This window comes from Paroedura picta, chromosome 8 (genome assembly GCF_049243985.1).
Source record: "Paroedura picta isolate Pp20150507F chromosome 8, Ppicta_v3.0, whole genome shotgun sequence".
NCBI classification, from domain to species: domain Eukaryota; kingdom Metazoa; phylum Chordata; class Lepidosauria; order Squamata; family Gekkonidae; genus Paroedura; species Paroedura picta.
This window is the reverse complement of record NC_135376.1, coordinates 33,352,104-33,369,989: the sequence shown is the minus strand read 5'-3', so window position 1 is coordinate 33,369,989 and position 17,886 is coordinate 33,352,104. Positions and strand designations below refer to the sequence as shown.

At 40.9% G+C, this 17,886-nt stretch overlaps 1 protein-coding gene across 2 annotated transcripts in view; it reads left to right on the top strand.

The window, feature by feature from the left end:
• The window catches only part of CLSTN2 (calsyntenin 2), a 429,057-nt gene that overhangs the window by 282,669 nt on the left and 128,502 nt on the right, over positions 1–17,886 (top strand). For both annotated transcript variants that reach the window (XM_077348948.1, XM_077348949.1), the window contains exon 3: positions 12,196–12,391. In XM_077348948.1, the coding sequence (XP_077205063.1) occupies positions 12,196–12,391 (196 nt within the window). The remainder of the gene's footprint in view (positions 1–12,195; positions 12,392–17,886) is intronic.

Below are 17,886 nucleotides of genomic sequence, written 5' to 3'. Positions count from 1 at the left end.
AAGCCTGGTCTAGATGCAAATGAATTTACCCTTCAACCTTTTTTTCAATAAAAAAGCTAGATTAATTTCTTATTTTTTAATGTCTTTATGCTGTAATTCACTTTTCTGGAACATCTATATTTGTTGGCATGTTTCTAGTTCTGCAGATTGTTCAGATGTCAGCCTTGAATAAACTTCTCAATTTTTTGCCAAATTATGTTCTCTTAGATTTTAAAAAATAGATAATTATTACATGAAAGCATTTTTATGATTTTCTGATTTTGTTTGGCCTATAATTTCAGAACTTTTCTTTGACACTGAAATATCCATTATTTTAATTGTCTTGATTCTTAACTAGTTTGTAGCCAGCAAATTATGAGGTACATTATACTTAACTGGCTGTTAAATCTGGCAAAGAAAAAGGACTATTCTGCCTACAGTATCAAGTCTCCAAAGAACCATTTGGAGAAAGTTCCTATCTGGTATGAAATTCCATAATTGATGATAATGTAATGGAGACACATTTAGATCTAGAGCTCCTATACTTTGTGTGATTTTAAACGCTATGGCGTGCTATGAAGTGAAACTATCTAAGTGTGCAATATTACAGAAATGGATATTAAGCTTAGAACAAATACTTCTGGCTGTAATGTCTTGAATATATTACAGGATAAGTTTTAAATAGCATTAAACAAATCTCTGGTTGGATATCACCACACAGTATTATTTAGGTTTACCAGGCCACCCCTGGACACAAGCAGGGAATGTGGGGTGGTAGGACTTCTAGTTCTAGGCTGTGTATCTCCTAGAGATTTGAGATGGGGAGGACAAGAACCTCAGTGGGGTACAATGCAATAGAGTCCACCCTGCATTCATTTTCTCCAAGGGAACTGATATATGTAATTTTGAGATGAGCTGTGGATGCCCAGGTCCCACAACAGAAAGGCAGGAGGTACAAGGTATGGAGTCACCACCTAGGAGTTTCTTGACTTCATTATTTCTTCTGCAGTTGAGAGGGGTCATGACTTAATGCTGTTCCCAGAACTGTCTGAATCCTTGGAGGAACTGTTCTCCAATCCCTCTGTCTTGCCCTCCTGTGGTCCTTCCTCCCAGCTGGCAGCCCCTCTACTTCACCCCCTTCTCTACCTGAGCCTTCTCTGTTTGCTCTCTCCCCCCCCCATTTGTCGCATTGGACTTTCCCCTGGATGTCCCCCCCCCCATTAGTCTCATTGGATGTTCCCCTGGCCAGGAGGATCATTGTCCATGGGATTGTGTTTGGGCCAGACATGACTTTGCAACTAACAACAACAACATAATTTTAAAGTTTAAATATCAGTCATATTTTAAATTCATGCCATTCAAGTTGTGCTCTCATTATTTCTGATCTGAAGTGTATTAGTAGATTGGATTTTGAAAAAGAATTTTTTAATTTAAAAATTGGAAAGTGGGCGGGGGAAACAGTAAGAAAATATGACCTGTAGTTCCAGTTAGTTGCTGACAACATATTTAATTTAAAACCTAATTCTGAACCAATTTGAAAGTTCATTAATATAGTATGCATATAAACACATTTTTCAAATTGAAAAACAGATCCCTTATTAACTTGAAGAAGATTTAACATAATGTAATGACTTGGTAAGACAGTATTTTGACGTTCTGGGGACATTTAATTATGCTCACCTTGCATTATTAATCTTAATGAAAGCTTATTGCTACATTTCAGGGAGTCATACTGTTTTGGATATATTTGGAAATAGAGCAACCTGAGAACTGAAAATGTACGACAGTTGGAATAATTGCAGTTATCGCTAATGTCCTTTGCTAAACAAAGCTAATGGGACTGTCTAGCAAAGTGATATTGAGATGTTTGATTAACAGATGCTTTAGAAAAGTGGCTAGTTGAAAAGTAACAATAAAGCAAATGACACCTTACCTTCACAAAGACAAGCCCATTTGGTGATATTGTTGTTCCAGCACAAATAATATTTCTGTGGAAAAGAATGATAGAACTCTTAGAACTCAAAATCCACCCATCAAATTAATTAAAACAAAGAATGAAAGAATGGATTATTAACACCGTGCACTCTTTGTGTTTCAAGGATTTTCTTTCTTTTTGTAACAGATCAGGGATGGGCCAGGGATGGCCCAGCTCAGACCCTCAATTGCCCCTCAGCAAGGAAACGTGGATTCTTATGTATTCCCTCTCTTGCTGCAGGCAGCATCGGGGCCTTTGTCAGGCCAGGCCCATCTGGCAGGGAAGAGTTGGGCTGCCCAGACCTGGCTCCTCCCCCAATTTACAGCATCCTGGAAGTGTCAAAAATGCTCCAGGCAGTTTCACAGCACTGCACAGGATTGCAGAGCTGCCTGGGGCATTTTTTAAAAGGTATGTGGTATTGCTACTGCATTTCCGAACAAAAAATGGCCCACGCTGCCCACCCACCCCCCGTGCAGCGGAACCTCACCACCCCAGCTTCCTTGTTCAGAGGCACAAATCCAGGGCAGCCAAGTGCACTGGCCTAAATGCCCCCCCATGTGGGGGCAGGAAGATCTGGGGCACCCTGTCACAGTTCCAACACCTGGTGGCAACCCAGCATGATGGCCATTGTGAGGAATAGGTAATAGTGAACTTCCTCAGCATTTTGACCATTTAAACCTATGTTTCCCAGATCTTGGAAAAAAACCTCCGGCCACTATACCACAGTGTATTTTATCGGGTGGCTGTTCTTGAACAGTAGATGGCAGCCAGGTCTGGGTGAATCATGGAAGTCAAGTAATGGCATGTCACCAGGGATTGCTGACCCTGATGAACTCTCAAAAGACAAATGAGCCCTATGCCTCTTTCTAACAGAAAAAAAGTTCTGAAGAGTGGCAGCTGGGTTTGCTAACTCTGAATTGGGAAATTTCTGGAGATATGGAAGTGGACCCTAAGGAGGGCAGCGTTTGGTGATAGAAGATACCTCAGTGGAGTATAATGCTATACAGCCTGCTCTGCAAAGCAGTCATTTTCTTCAAAACTGATCTCTGTTATCTCGAGATCAGTGGTAATTGTTTAGAGATCTTCAGCACCCACCTGGATGCTGTCAACAGTACAAGTGACAATACTGTTGTGGTTTTCTACGAGTGGCTAACAACAGCACCCATTTCTTAAAGTTACAAATGGTGTTTCTGTCATGTGGGAGAGGGTAACAATCCAGTGTTCCATCTCACATCCCCAATTTTAGATTTTTCTGCAAACCTGGGGCTTTTCTCAGGTTTGTAGAAAGACATGTATTTCCTATCTACAGCCAGTCTCTGGGTTTAGGTATCCCCCCCCCTTGTCAGTCAACCACCTTGACAATTGGATATATTGGTTTAGATACTTTATAAATAATGATGATGATGATACGTTTTAGTAATTTTGCTGTTACTAATTTATGTTGCCATTGACACAGAGAAAAGTAGCATAAAGGCAGGATTGTTTCACGTTCACAGTAGACTGCTTTTTGCCACTTCCAGTTTTGAAATATCTCAAAAGTGTCTTTATTTCTGAAATTTTCTGAACTATATTAGTCAGAGAAACATGATCTCAACTCCTGCTGTTTGTCCAGTAAGCTGTTACTGAATAAAGCTCTTCATGCTGAACCTCCATATAATTGTTCCTGAATTAATTGTATGATGTGATGAAATGCTTTGTTTGCATTTCCTACTACCAATACCCAAGTTGTTGTTAATGTATTTCTGAAACTACAAACATAATTTGCTGCTTTACATTATTGAGGTTAATTAAAAACTGTAGAGATATTTATTGTTCATTTCTAAATTGCTGGTACAACTTATTATTATGGTGTCTTTTATACTGTTACTTTTAATTGTTCTGTCTTGCATGTGTTAAATTTAAATCACTGGTGTTCACATTAATTTAAATATTCATTAATTGAATCTTCACTGCAATTTAACATGTAATCATATTGTAACACCTAATACATATAAAGAAGGTTTAAATGGCTACAGTCTAATAGAAGCAGAGAAAATGTGTGTCTTCTTTTTGGGGGGGATCTTTGATTGCAAGAAAGGGAGGCAAGTTGTAGATCTGCCATCCTTAGTTGGCAGTGTGGTGGGAAAATTCATGGGCTGGGCATGAGTCTTTGACCTTATACTAATATATGACATTATTTTCAGATGTAAAACTGGATGTTGTATTGTGAAGGTGATGCTCTAGGATTCACCCCAAACCTGACATGACATTTGACTTGGTAACACACTTCCAGCTTTGCACCAGAAATGACTGTGAAGCCCTGATCCTGGCAATGGATCTGGTAAGGCGAGCACAAAAAGCCCTGCTGCCTTGCAAGCAAAGTTGAGATGTCCCAACAGAGCTTGTAACTCTTTTAATGTGCACTTTGTTTTGTTAGCCATGAATCCCAAAAGGTTTCATAATATATGGCAGCTTATCTGCTAGCAGGTAGAATATACCTAGAATAGAATCCAGCTGAATTCCCAAACATGTGATCTGAGAAGAGGGGCTAGGATCAAAGGCTGCACAGAGCAGCCCCTTGTCGATATACCAATTTCCATTAAATTTGAATCCTAGTATGTTAAAATCATTAGGAGGAACTGGGAGAAGGTAAAATGCCGATTGAATATTGCATTTTGCCCCGTAGCTGCACTACTGAACTATATCCATAGCATGGTCAAATGGAGCATACCTGACTGAACATAGCTCAGGTGCAATAGCATCATTAACTGATGATACTTTTCAGTAGGAAAAATGGTGAATAAGGCAGAATAGTCCAGCTACTTTTTAGGGACAACTTACAGTTGGGGGACTCTTAAATTTTGTAGTGGAGGAACTGCAAATCGACCACTTACAGGGCCAGCCTCAAACTCTTTTTTAATTTTGTCCCACATGATATCAGGCATGTCCCTGGCTGACTTCAAGTTAGGGCAGTTGATGGGTATCCACTTGCCAGAGAATGGGATATGGGAACCTTCTTTAAAAATGAAAGCAATGTAGATGGCAGAAGTAACAGGTCAACAAAGCTAACAAAGCATCCAATTGGTGTTGGTGCAAGGCCTCCCAGATCTGCATAAGCAGACTAAGGCTTCTTTTGTGGTGGATGGTGAACCCTCAGATCTCAGCCCACCTTCCTTTTTGGTGGAGGGTCGGGATCCGCTAGGGAGAAAAGAGGCTAAGCTTTTGCGCTCAACCCCCTTTTAGGTGTCAGTGATGTCCACTCCTCCCTCTGCCCACCAGACACATCACACATCTCAGTGAGCCTCTTTATACAGACTCACCCCAAAAAGCACGGGAAGAGCAGCATGTCTTTTGCTTGCCTGCTTTCACCTCCACATTAGCTACCTGGAACCTGCCAGTAAGCCACGGTTTTGATTATTCTGCCATTTTATTGTGCCCTGAAGCTTCCTTTTCTGCAATGCTGCATTAACTAAGAGCATTTCAAGACTTACGAATTATATATCTGCAGTAGGTCATAACTTTCAGTTTGTTCAGTTTATTTAATCTCTCCTTTCAGTTTACTGTTATGCACTTATACACTGAAAGAACACTGAAAATGAACCACTAGTATGTATGTGGTAGGTGGCTGAAGGGACAGGTAAGGTGTACATCTAAGTGTACAATGAAAAAGCAACACCTGTAACTTTAAATCATGCCACATTGATCATGTAAAACATTGGTGCCTAAAAATAAATGAATTCATGTCTTTAAAGAGAAAGAGAACAGCATGACACCCTGTATTCATTCAGGGTAGGAAATTTCAAGAAATTTAGACAGGTGAAGTTCCGCATAGGATAGCACTGTAAGTTTGCAGTAATATCTGCTTGCACCAAGAGCAGAGAGAGAGAGAAAGGAATGTTTTAATCAAGGTAGTCTTCCAAAAGGACAGATCAACATCACTCTTATATTTTGCCAAAAAGGAAAGCAATGACTACAGCATAATGCCAGCCAGTTTATAGCTCTGAGTTGAAGGAAGATATTTTTCACACCTGAAAGAACACACTTTTAATTGATTTTAAAAGATGTCTTAAATGAAATAACTAAAACCACGTTTTATAAATGTGTAAAACAAACACCACAATGCTGTAAAAGAGTCGGCTACATTCAGAGTTTGAGAGAAAGAACACAGGGAGGTCTGGAGAAGGACTCTTAGAACATTGTAGAAGCCTGGGAAAAAATTGGCTACATAATTTTATGCATTTCTACAAACAAAATGCAAAAAACGGGAGGTTTTTAGATCATCAGAGTATTCATAAACATACGGTGTTCAGTCTGTTCTAGAAAGTCTGATCTAGATTTGCTTCACAACCTGACTGAGAAAATAAATATATCTTGTTGCCATGCCTACCCTTTCATTGTTTTGTTGTTATTAATTTAAAATTATAATATGCAAGCAGCGATTTGTGTGATTCAAGTGCTTGTTAGCAGACTACCTTTATCACAGAAATTTATTTATTTATTTATTTTTGGTTTTTTGTTTGTTGTTTCATTACCCAGACTGTGGTATTTATAGAGCGATAACTGGAAGAAGTTTATGAGCAACTTCAAGCATATAATATTAGAATCTAAATATAAATATATATGCAGTTTGTGGTTTTAAATGTAAGGGTCAGTTTATGTCATTAGGAGAGATGAATATGAATAATTCAATACAGCTTGGTATATATTGGCAGAAACCTAATGTATGTCAAGGAAGACATTAAAAATTAAGCATAAGATAACTCATTTTCAAATTGAATAATTATCTTCTAATTTGGCCTTTTGAGAAAGTCACATTTTCTGTTAATTCACCTATTGAAACATTGATAAATAATTTATTCATATAATATTGAAAAGCCACCTTGCAGCTCAGTTGGTCATATTTGTAGAATCTTTTCCAGTCTTCTTTTACAAACATATCCTTCCAAAAATCCTTGACATATTAAAGGCCACATTGATCTGCTCCAGTCAACAAGGTTGGGTACATACTATGATATAAGAAGATGGTGAAATGTAGATGTCAGATTCTAACGCTCAATAGATCCATGTATAAATGATACTTTATCCGACAAATGTCTATGAAATTCAATTCTGCATATATACTATAGCGGCAGTCGTCAATCCTCTGTCCCCGGCCCGGAACTGGGCTGCAAAATCCTCGGTACTGGGCTGCTGGTGGACGCGCCTGCCTCTCCCCCCCTCCCCCAGCGAGAAGCTCGCCAGGCCGCAAGCAAAGCAGCAGCTCTGTGCATGTGCGTTTGCATGGAGCTGCCACACATGCACATTTGTGCCCTCTGGCAGGGCACAAACGCACATGTGCGGCAGCTTCACGCATGCACGTTTGCACTGCACCACCGCACCTGCGCAGCACCCGGGCCGCCAGCTCTCCCTTACCCCCCGGAAGCGGTCCTTAACCAGGAAAAGTTTGGGGACTGCTGTACTATAGGAAGTTATAGAAATAAATGTGTTGCTGATGTTTTGGTATGGCTGACATATTATTAGTGTACATCAATTGCTCAAACTTAGTTAATATTTTGCAACATGCAGTGAAGCATATGAGCAGGCATCATGAAGAGTTAGTACTAGTATAACCGTCTATGGTCAGAATCAACAGCACAGTATCTACCAAAATGAAAGCTAAAGCTTATAAGACTAATACCAAAGTGATTCTATCATTATCCATCATTTGCATGCATTATTGCACAGAAGTTGTGTTCCTATGACCTATTTGCATGGCAGTAGCTACACTGGGCTGCTGCCGTTCCATTGTGGTGGGATTCCACATACATGCATAGGGGAGGGGATCCCCTGGCACATGCTGGCTGCCCCAACATAACGGCCCTGTGCATGCAATGCAGGGCTGAAAGCCCTGGGAGTTCTCCAAAGCAGCAGCAGCAATGGTGGTGGGGATTGGGGGCATGGGGCCCCCAATGCATGATGGTAGAGAGCAGCATGCTGCTCTCCCACCATGGTGGAAGTGGGGGGTGCCCCTATCAATGCCGTGGAGCTAGCAGGGGCAAAAGGCATCCCTGCAGGGACACCCTAGGTCGGGGGAGGAGCCATGCCTGAAAGCCCAGCTCCTCCAATTATGCACAGGGCTAGGCCAGCCTAGCCCTTGTCTGCACCCGCAGCAGTCCTAGGCCCATGGAATAATCCGTGTTTCATTAACATGGGTCTTCTGAGGGCCTGGGTCGGGTCAGGCCTTCGATAATGGTGATGTCTAGCATAATCACAGATTTTCCCCGAATCCCTGTCGTCACCATCATGGGCATTCCATCCTCTGCATAATTGATCTATGTTAGCCATCCATGTCAATATACCAGTTAATATAGGCCCATTATGCACGGCCGCGAAAACGGCGATTTCAGGTCACATGGAAAATGCGGAGGGGGAAGATGCGAAGCAAACCGCTTACTCACGGGACGGGACGCAACAGCGGCAAAACCCTGAGTAACCGATTAGGCATGTGGTCTCTCCGGCGCCGCATCTGCCTGTGCCTTGATTGGCCGGCAGACTCCGCTTTCTCCCAGATTCCACTGACGCAGCTTTTTCAGCAGCATGCTGCGATCTTGTGCTCAGCCGCCAGCAGCGTGCGTTCTCGGGGATTTACGCCGGCGCCTTTCAGGCTCTGACGCGCCCCTTCCCCTCCGTGCATAATGGGCCATAGGAATGACGCATGCACACATGAAGCTGCCTCATCCTGAATCATTCATCATCATTATATGGAAGTATAGATTAGAATACTAGATTGTAATGTAACATAATGAATATTAGAATGTAATTTGGAATGGTAGACTGGTATGCATGTCTCTAGGCTAGGGACAGGGGAGATAATTCTACACAGCCAATCACTCCCACTTCAAAGAAGAAGATGCTGTAAGATGCCTCTGTGCTTGAGAAGAAATGGATAGAACATAAAGGCAGGGTCTCAATTAACTACTTTCAGCATTCCACAATTAAGCATTCCAAAACCAACAATGCTTACTGGACCTCTGAACTTCCCCCCATGATAGCAATCACCCTGAATCGACCAACCATGGAACTGTTAGAATGTTAAGGTTATTAATGACCGTTCTCTCTGTTTACTACTATTATTCAGTTATCCAGTTTACTGTACTGTTTCTGTTCCTCTACATTTCATGTGAACTGCCCTGAGCCTCAGGGGAGGGGCGATCGATGGATGGATGGATGGATGGATGGATGGATGGATGGATGGATGGATGGATGGATGGATGGATGGATGGATGGACAGACGGACCTGCCCATCAGTCTCCAATACTGACATATTTATTCCCCACACTATGTCTTCCCCAAGAATTGAACCACAAAATAGTAACCATATAAACTAAGCTTGTTATTCCTGTTTGATCCTTGAATTTGCTAAACATCATTATGATGTATGCTAAATTACTGCTCACCCTCTCCTTATATGTATAGATTGGTAATTTCCATTTCATTGTATCTGAACAAGTGTGTGTGCACACAAACACTTACATCTTGACTAAAACTTTTTTGGTCTTAAAGATGTCCCTGGACTCATACTGTTCTGCTGCTTCAGATCAACATAGCTATGCATTTGAATCTATCTGCTTCAGTACGACTGAGCGAGGGTAAAATAAATGGGAATAAAAATGTGTCCCTGGCGATAGGAATAGGATGGAAATGGTAAATTGAAGTCATAGACTATTCTTTACCGTAGTTCTAGTATTCAGAAATCACCTCTTGCTTTCTCTGGACCATGGGCTCATGATTGTTCTCTTGTGCTAAGATTGACTCCTTCCAAATGTGTATTAAATGGTTCCTTATTCATCAAGTTTTATTCTCTGCTTCTCCTTACCATGCTCCCTTTTTCTTCCTGCCTGCTGCAAAGTCCACCTTGACCTCCTGAGGTTGCAAGGCTTAGGTGTGACTCAGGCTGTCCATTTTTCCTCCCTTAGCAAGGATTAGGTACCATGAAGGTTGAGCACAAACAATACAAAAAGGACTTAAACGAAAATAAATCAGTGCATTATAAAGGGCATTTAAAATACAAATTTAAAAACGTGGACCTTTAATCTAACCTTTAGACTGAAAGTCATTGGATTAAGCATTCCTCAAAATACAATATATAGAACAAATGAGTTCCCCAAAGCTGATGATATACCAATAAGATCTAACTCCTTTAATGTGCAGTCTTCATTTAAGCTGTCATTTAATTTGCCAACCAAATTAGATTTCTATATTAGAAACCCTGCAGAAGTATAACAGAGAACAACAAACCTATGAAAACATATTTTAAAGTAAATTAAGTTCCATTGGAATGTGATTATGATTTCTTTTCAGTGGTGAAATGCTCCCAGAAAAGGCTCTTAGGATTTGGAGAAACTGTTTCAGCATATTTAATCAGCGCAGTGTATACCTCATCCATCATAAACAACAGGAAAGACTGCAGGCCCTGCTCAAAAAGTGCAGTTTCTAATGAAGTTGCTTTCTGATATTTAGCATTTTTAAAAAGTGTATGTGTATATTAATTTTTGTGTGTGATATCTCTCTTTTCTCATTGGAATGGCTACGAATAAAGGATACAAGAAATCTGTGTGGGGGGAAAAACTTCCAGCAAATGCGAGAAATAACAGTATACTACAGAAGACACCTAGTTTTTGCATGCTTTTTTGTGCTGGGGGGGGGGGGCTGGCCTGGGATACTCTTCCCTCCCATTCCCAGTTAATTTTGGCATGTCCAAATAGTGTGAGAGTATTTCTAATACTCAGCAATTTTGCTTGAGATTTTAATAAGGTAGACAAGGAAAAAAACTTTGTCTTTGCTGCTGCATATACCAGAGTCTCTGTGATTTCACCGTTGCCTAGTAGGTTTTAAGTAATTTATTAGGCTTTAAAAATGCTGACATTTTTAGAGAAGCCAAATGCACTATATGTACTACTGTACTCCTGTCTATTGACCATAAATATTTTAATCAGGTTTTAAAATAGTCCTGTTTGGTTTGGGTCCCCCCCCCCATTTCAGCAAGATAGTAATGTTTTAAACCAGGGGTAGTCAAATTGCGGCCCTCCAGATGTCCATGGACTACAATTCCCATGAGCCCCTGCCAGCAAATGCTGGCAGGGGCTTATGGGAATTGTAGTCCATGGACATCTGGAGGGCCACAGTTTGACTACCCCTATTTTAAACTTTGTCATAATTGTGTCAGAAGTAAGTATGGTTGATGTGGCAAGACAATCACCCATTCTAAACAAAGTCTAGAAGCTGAGATGCTTAATGAATATAAGCTTCTGACACTGGAATGTCTAGTCCTTGATAAAACAAAACCTCATTTGGATATGCTGCCTTCATGCTAGTTGTCAGAATGTTAATTTCTGAGGGAAACAAGTAGTATCTTTCTTTTTGACATATACATTGTTTTTTTTCCCCTGGTATTCAGGTTACTATTTCACAGTTATGAGAACTCTGCATCATTGTCTTAGAATATATGGGATATGTGCATTTTTGTGGCTTTGTTGTAAACTTTATGAGAAGCTATGAATTCTACATAGTTCAGTGCTATCTACTACTCTCATTATGATACACCTATCAGTTGGGAGTTCAGTATATAGAATACAAAAATAGTTTTATTTTATAAAATTGGGGGGGGGGAGTTGCCAAGTCCATTCAGGTGCTGTCAGATCCACTCCTTTCATTGATTCTTTAGGGGACCATATAAAAATGTGCAGACTTCAAAAAAAAAAAAAAAGGAAATGGAAGCATATTCTCCATGTTGTCTAGGCAACTGTACTGTTCAATGCCATAACCTGCCATGCTTTCCATGTCCATTCAGTCATTATTGATACACACTTATGTTTCCAGTACTATAGTGATGGGATTAAGGTCGATCCAGTCAATTTCCAACCTGCATTTATGCTACTGCATGATGTAAGACTAAAGACCCAATGGGCTCGATAGTGTTTATAAAAACAAAAACCAACTTTGCAGCTCATACAAAGTCTATAGGGCTAGAGCTAGACCCTCTCCTTTCATCGGCCCTTGGGGGACTCTATAAAGAGGAATGGTTTACGTCTCACCTGTCTCATTAGTAATAAACTCCTTGGAATTAAGTATCAGCTGTTGGTTACCATTCCTTTCATAAAATGTTTCACATTGCTTCTCTTTTTCAGTTTGGACAGCACTCTGAGCAGTATTATTTTGAGTAGTTTATAAATTAGTCAGATTGATGACTACCATGTAATTTGTGTACTGTTGATTCCTTACAGGTGAAATCTGTGCTTTTAAAATCCATGGACAGGAAATGCCCTTTGAAGCCATAGTGTTAAATAAGACATCTGGAGAAGGTCGTCTTCGAGCACGAAGTCCAATTGACTGTGAACTGCAGAAGGAGTACACATTCATCATCCAGGCATATGACTGTGGTGCAGGGTCTAGTGGAACAAACTGGAAGAAATCTCACAAGTGAGTGACAACAGACATGGTCCATGTATTTACAATTTAGGCAGAACTGTTTCCTTTAATATTTCAGTTGCCACATCATTGTTCATAGGAATCAACTGAAAACAAAATACTTTATCATGGAAGCTTATTCAGCCATCTGTTATTTTATGTTGCTGGCTTTTAATCACATGAAATTTACCTTTTGAAATCATATGATCAGCTAGAATTTTAAAGAGTTCAATAGGTCTTTAAATGAAACTCTCTTAAAATTATACGGCATCCAGTACACATCTGTAACTAAATATGGAGTTAATTAATCTTTTACATCAACAAATTTTGTATTTTATTTATGGACTTCATTTATATCCCAACTTTCTTCCCAAAGCTATGTTCTGCAGGGCCTGTAAAACAGCACTCTTCCACCAGGCATATGTTTGAGGCCTGGGCTGTCTAAATGATATAGGCCTCATTCGTCTCCTCAGATTCCCCCATCCCCATTTCAAACCATCTTGTTTCATATCACCTCCAGCCTGAGTTACCAGTGATGGGTGTTTAAGATGGTGGATAGTGCTGGGGGGGGGGAGGACTGGTTTATCATTGGTTTTGTGATTTAATGTAAACCATCCTGAGCCTTTTCACAAAGAAGGGCAGCATAGAAATCAATCAATCAAATAAATAGATAAATAAATAAAGGGGCCCAAAAAAGCTTACATTCTTCTCCTCTTCTCCATTTTATCCTGAGAGTGTATGACTAGCCCAAGGTCACCAGCCTACTTCCATAGCAGAGTGATGATTAGAACCTGGATTTCATAGATCTGTCTGGGCTTCACAGATCTGTCTACAAAGAAGTCAAGCCGCAGCCGCTCAAGCCCAGCCGAGAAGGAGGAAAAAGTCAAGCAGTGGCTGAAATTGCAGCCGCCCGAAAAGCCACGGAGTTAACCCATGAAGGGCTGAAGAATAATTATGGGATGGAGGGGAGAGAAATAGGGAACCGCCCGGACTTGAGGGCTGGTATGATCAGGGGCAGAATAGGACAGAAGAGACACCAAAAGCACGCAGAGAGAAAGATAGACGACGACAGAGACAGAGGAGAGAAGATAGTTACCCGTTTATGATTACAGCAGGGGAACAGCTTCAAAGGGGCACAGAATAAAGTTCTCAGGCAGCCCATAGGAGAGGGTGGGACCCAGGGAAGGTTACACACCCTTAAGACCCCAGCCTCAGGGAAGGGTCAGACTGAGAGAGCGAAGATCAACGTACATGTGGGAGAAACAGAAGCAATTACTTACTAGCTACAACACGGAGAAACAAGCAGGGAGGAGGGGCGTAACCTGCGGAGTTTAAATGAGCAGGGGAGGAGTCAAAGAGGGAAATAAAAGACACAGAGGGGAAGTAAGTGAGGGAAAGACAGCAGAGCACTTGTGATTGTTGGTGGAAGAATAAACAGCATTTGTATCAGTCTTCTGGCTACCGTGGTCTCCTGGTTGCGACGGAGAAGTCAGGCACAACGGCTGAGAGGGGTGTGGTCCAGGGAGGGTCAGTGAAAGACCCCACAAGATCCTATTTTGACATTTTAACTGCCACACCTTGCTGGCTCTCATTTTCCCTGCTTTTCTCTGCTTCCTCATGCATTTTTCATTTGTATTCTGCATTTCTGCAGTGTAGTATTTTGGGGTGAGATGTTATTGTGATACATAATAGCTAAAGATACATGTTCATGAAAATCTTTGAATTCAAAGATTTTGAGATTTAGATTCAATCATTCAAATTATAAGTATGTGGAAACTGCTGTTTTCTCCATCTGTATAGCTGAGGGTGGAGGTATGTATTACAAGGATTGCTACTGAAAAAGTAGTGTTGTTCTTCCCCCTCAGTATAAATCACCAATACACTACACATTTCTTCATCCCTGATACAGACAAGGAATCACAAAACACAATATCAGAACACGATTAACTTTTACCATATAATGCTTTGCTTACGTCTAATTCATTAATTGTAATAATTAAAAACAGTTAATTATGTTCCAGTGGATAATAAATGGTCTTCTCAGTACATATTTTAAATAACTGCATTTTAGTCAGAAGTTGACTCCAATTTGACTTGGGGGTGGACAGAAACAATGTTTCAGTTGTCCACATTATGTTTCTCTGTAAATCAAACCAATTACCTGAAGAGGAGATAAGAGAGGTGATCTGATCCTGCCACCCATTTACTTCATACTGGGGCTTGTGATCAAAACTCATCCCACTCTGTTGCATCTCAGCAAGTCTGGCGTCTACCAAAGTTTCCATGGTAGGAAGTCAGAAGAACTGACGTATCTCCCAAATCTTTTGCAAGTTGGCTTCTTATTCTCCCCACACCCCCATCTTTAAAAATTCTTGGCTGGGTATAGAGCAAAGTTTCCACAACAGGAAATGATGATCCAGCTCCCAGTTGATACTTCCAGCTGGTACTCAGCTTCTGTATGTTGCTTGTTCCTGTGAAGCGTGGATCTGCAAGGACTTGCAGGATGTCATCAAGTTTGCAGATGACACCAAATTGGGAGGACTGGCAAATACTCCAGAAGATAGAGACAGAGTTCAATGAGATCTGAACACAATGGAAAAATGGGCAAATGAGAACACGATGCAATTTATAATAAAGATAAGTGTAAAGTTCTGCATCTGGGTCAGAAAAATGAAAAGCATGCCTACTGGATGGGGGATACACTTCTAGGTAACACTGTGTGTGAACGAGACCTTGGGGTACTGGTGGATTGTAAACTAAACATGAGCAGGCAGTGTGATGCAGCGGTAAAAAAGGCAAATGCCATTTTGGGCTGTATCAACAGGGGCATCACATCAAAATCACAAGATGTCATAGTCCCATTGTATACGACACTGGTCAGACCACACCTGGAGTATTGTGTGCAGTTGTGGAGGCCTCACTTCAAGAAGGATGTAGATAAAATTGAAAGGGTACAGAGGAGAGTGACGAGGATGATTTGGGGCCAAGAGACCAAGCCCTATGAAGATAGGTTGAGGGACTTGGGAATGTTCAGCCTGGAGAAAAGGAGGTTGAGAGGGGACATGATAGCCCTCTTTAAGTATTTGAAAGGTTGCTGTTCCCATTGGCTGCAGGATGCTGTTCCCATTGGCTGCAGAGGAAAGGACACGCAGTAATGGGTTTAAACTACAAATACAATGATATAGGCTAGATATCAGGGGAAAAAATTTCACAGTCAGAGTAGTTCAGCAGTGGAATAGGCTGCCTAAGGAGGTGGTGAGCTCCCCCTCACTGGCAGTCTTCAAGCAAAGGTTGGATACACACTTTTCTTGGATGCTTAGGGCTGATCCTGTGTTGAGCAGGGGGTTGGACTAGATGGCCTGTATGGCCCTTTCCAACTCTATGATTCTATAATTCTATGAAATCCCTTTTCCCCCTATGCCACTATTTCCTCATTCCCTTCTTGAAAGTCTGTACAACTTCTTCCCCTTTCCTGCTTCCTCCTCTCCTTCTTATTCACCATCTAACCTACCTATCTCTGCCGCTCAGTCTTCAACCTTCTCTCCTTTGCTTTCCTGGGCAGCTTCTACATCTTCAAAGATTTAGCTATGCTGAAAATTAGATATATTGATGTGAACAAGTTGGAAACAGCTGAACAGACCATTGATTAATTAGCTACCTAATCTCCTCTGGTGAACAGACTGTAAGCTGAACTGTCAGGTCTTCAAGCATGCCTATTTCAGACAAGCAGTAAAAAAAGATGACTCAGCTTGTCAACTTTCCATATAAAACTAGCTAAAATGTTCTCTCAGCTGCTTAATATTTAGTTATAATGTTACAATCTTGCCTATTATTAACACTGGTTACTCTCTTAAATCTACTAATATCATATTTCCATTTCAAAGTGATAAATAATTGTAAACATATGTGAAGAGCTTTCTTTTTTTGGGAAGAAGGCAAGAACTCAGTCCTTGAGCAGCTGAAACTGAGAGCTGTAATTTTTAAGACTCAGCACAGGTTTTGCAAGAACAAGTCATGTCAGACCAACCTTATCTCTTTTTTTCAGAAAGTGACTACCTTGCTGGATCAGGGGAATGCCATGGACATAGTTTATCTGGATTTCAGTAAAGCTTTTTTTTCCACATGATATTCTTGTTGACAAGTTGGTAAAATGCAGTATGGATCCAAATTCTGTCAGGTGGATCAATAACTGGTTGACAAATCGTACCCAGAGGGTACTTGTTAATGGTTCAGCATTGTGTTGGAAAAGAGTGACAAGTGGAGTACCCCAAGGATCTGTCCTGGGGCCTGTGTTGTTCAACTTATTTATAAATTATTTGGATGAGGGATTAGAGGGGATACTTATTAAATTTGCAGACAATACTAAACTGGGAAGGGTAGCAAACACAACTGAAGACAGCAACAGAATACAGGATGGTCTTGATAGGCTTGAGAAGTGGGCTAAACTGAACAAAAGGAAGTTTAATAGGGACAAATGTAAAGTTCTGCATTTAGGTAGGAAAAAACAAATGCACCAATATAAGATGGGGGGAAACTTGTCTTGGCAGTAGTATGTGCGAAAAGGATCTAGGAGTCTTAGTAGAACATACATTGAACATGAGTCCGCAGTGTGACTCAGTGGCTAAAAAGGCAAATGGGATTTTGGGTTGTATCAAATGGAGTATCATGTCCAGATCACGATAGGTGATGGTACCGCTTTACTCTGCTCTGGTTCGGCCTCACTTGGAGTACTGTGTTCAGTTTTGGGCACCCCAGTTGAAGAGGGATGTAGACAAACTGGAGCGTGTCCAGAAGAGGGCAACAAAGATGGTGAGGGGTTTGGAGACCAAAACGTATGAAGAAAGCTTGGGGGAGCTTGGTGTGTTTATCCTAGAGAAGAGACAACTGAGAGGGGATCTGATAACCATCTTAAAGTATTTAAAAAGGTGCCATGTTGAGGATAGAGAAGAATCGTTCTCTCTTGCCCCAGAGGGTCAGACCAGAACGAATGGGATGAAATTAATTCAAAAGAAATTCCATCTAAACATCTGAAAAAAGTTCCTGACAGAGCGGTTTCTCAGTGGAACAGGCTTCCTCGGGAGGTGGTGGGTTCTCCATCTTTGGAAATTTTTAAACAGGCTAGATAGCCATCTGACGGAGAGGCTGATTCTGTGAAGGCTTAAGGGGGTAGCAGGTTACAATAGATGAGCGATTGGGATGTGAGTGCCCTGCATAGTGCAGGGGGTTGGACTAGATGACCCATGAGTTCCCTTTCAATTCTATGATTCTAAGAAACAGGAAATCTTGTCTAACAGTGCAAACCTGTGCAGTTTCTCCATTGATTTCAGTGATCTCAGACTGGAGTAATTTGCATAGGATTGCATTGCATGTACCCTACTTTGGAGTGTCCCCAATATTAAACTGTTGAAGAATATGAAAAAAATACATCAGTGTAATGCAATTTAAGGAGTTTTGGTGGGAGGGATGCATGGATTATTGGGAAGTGCAATTTCTGCCAATTTCCCCTT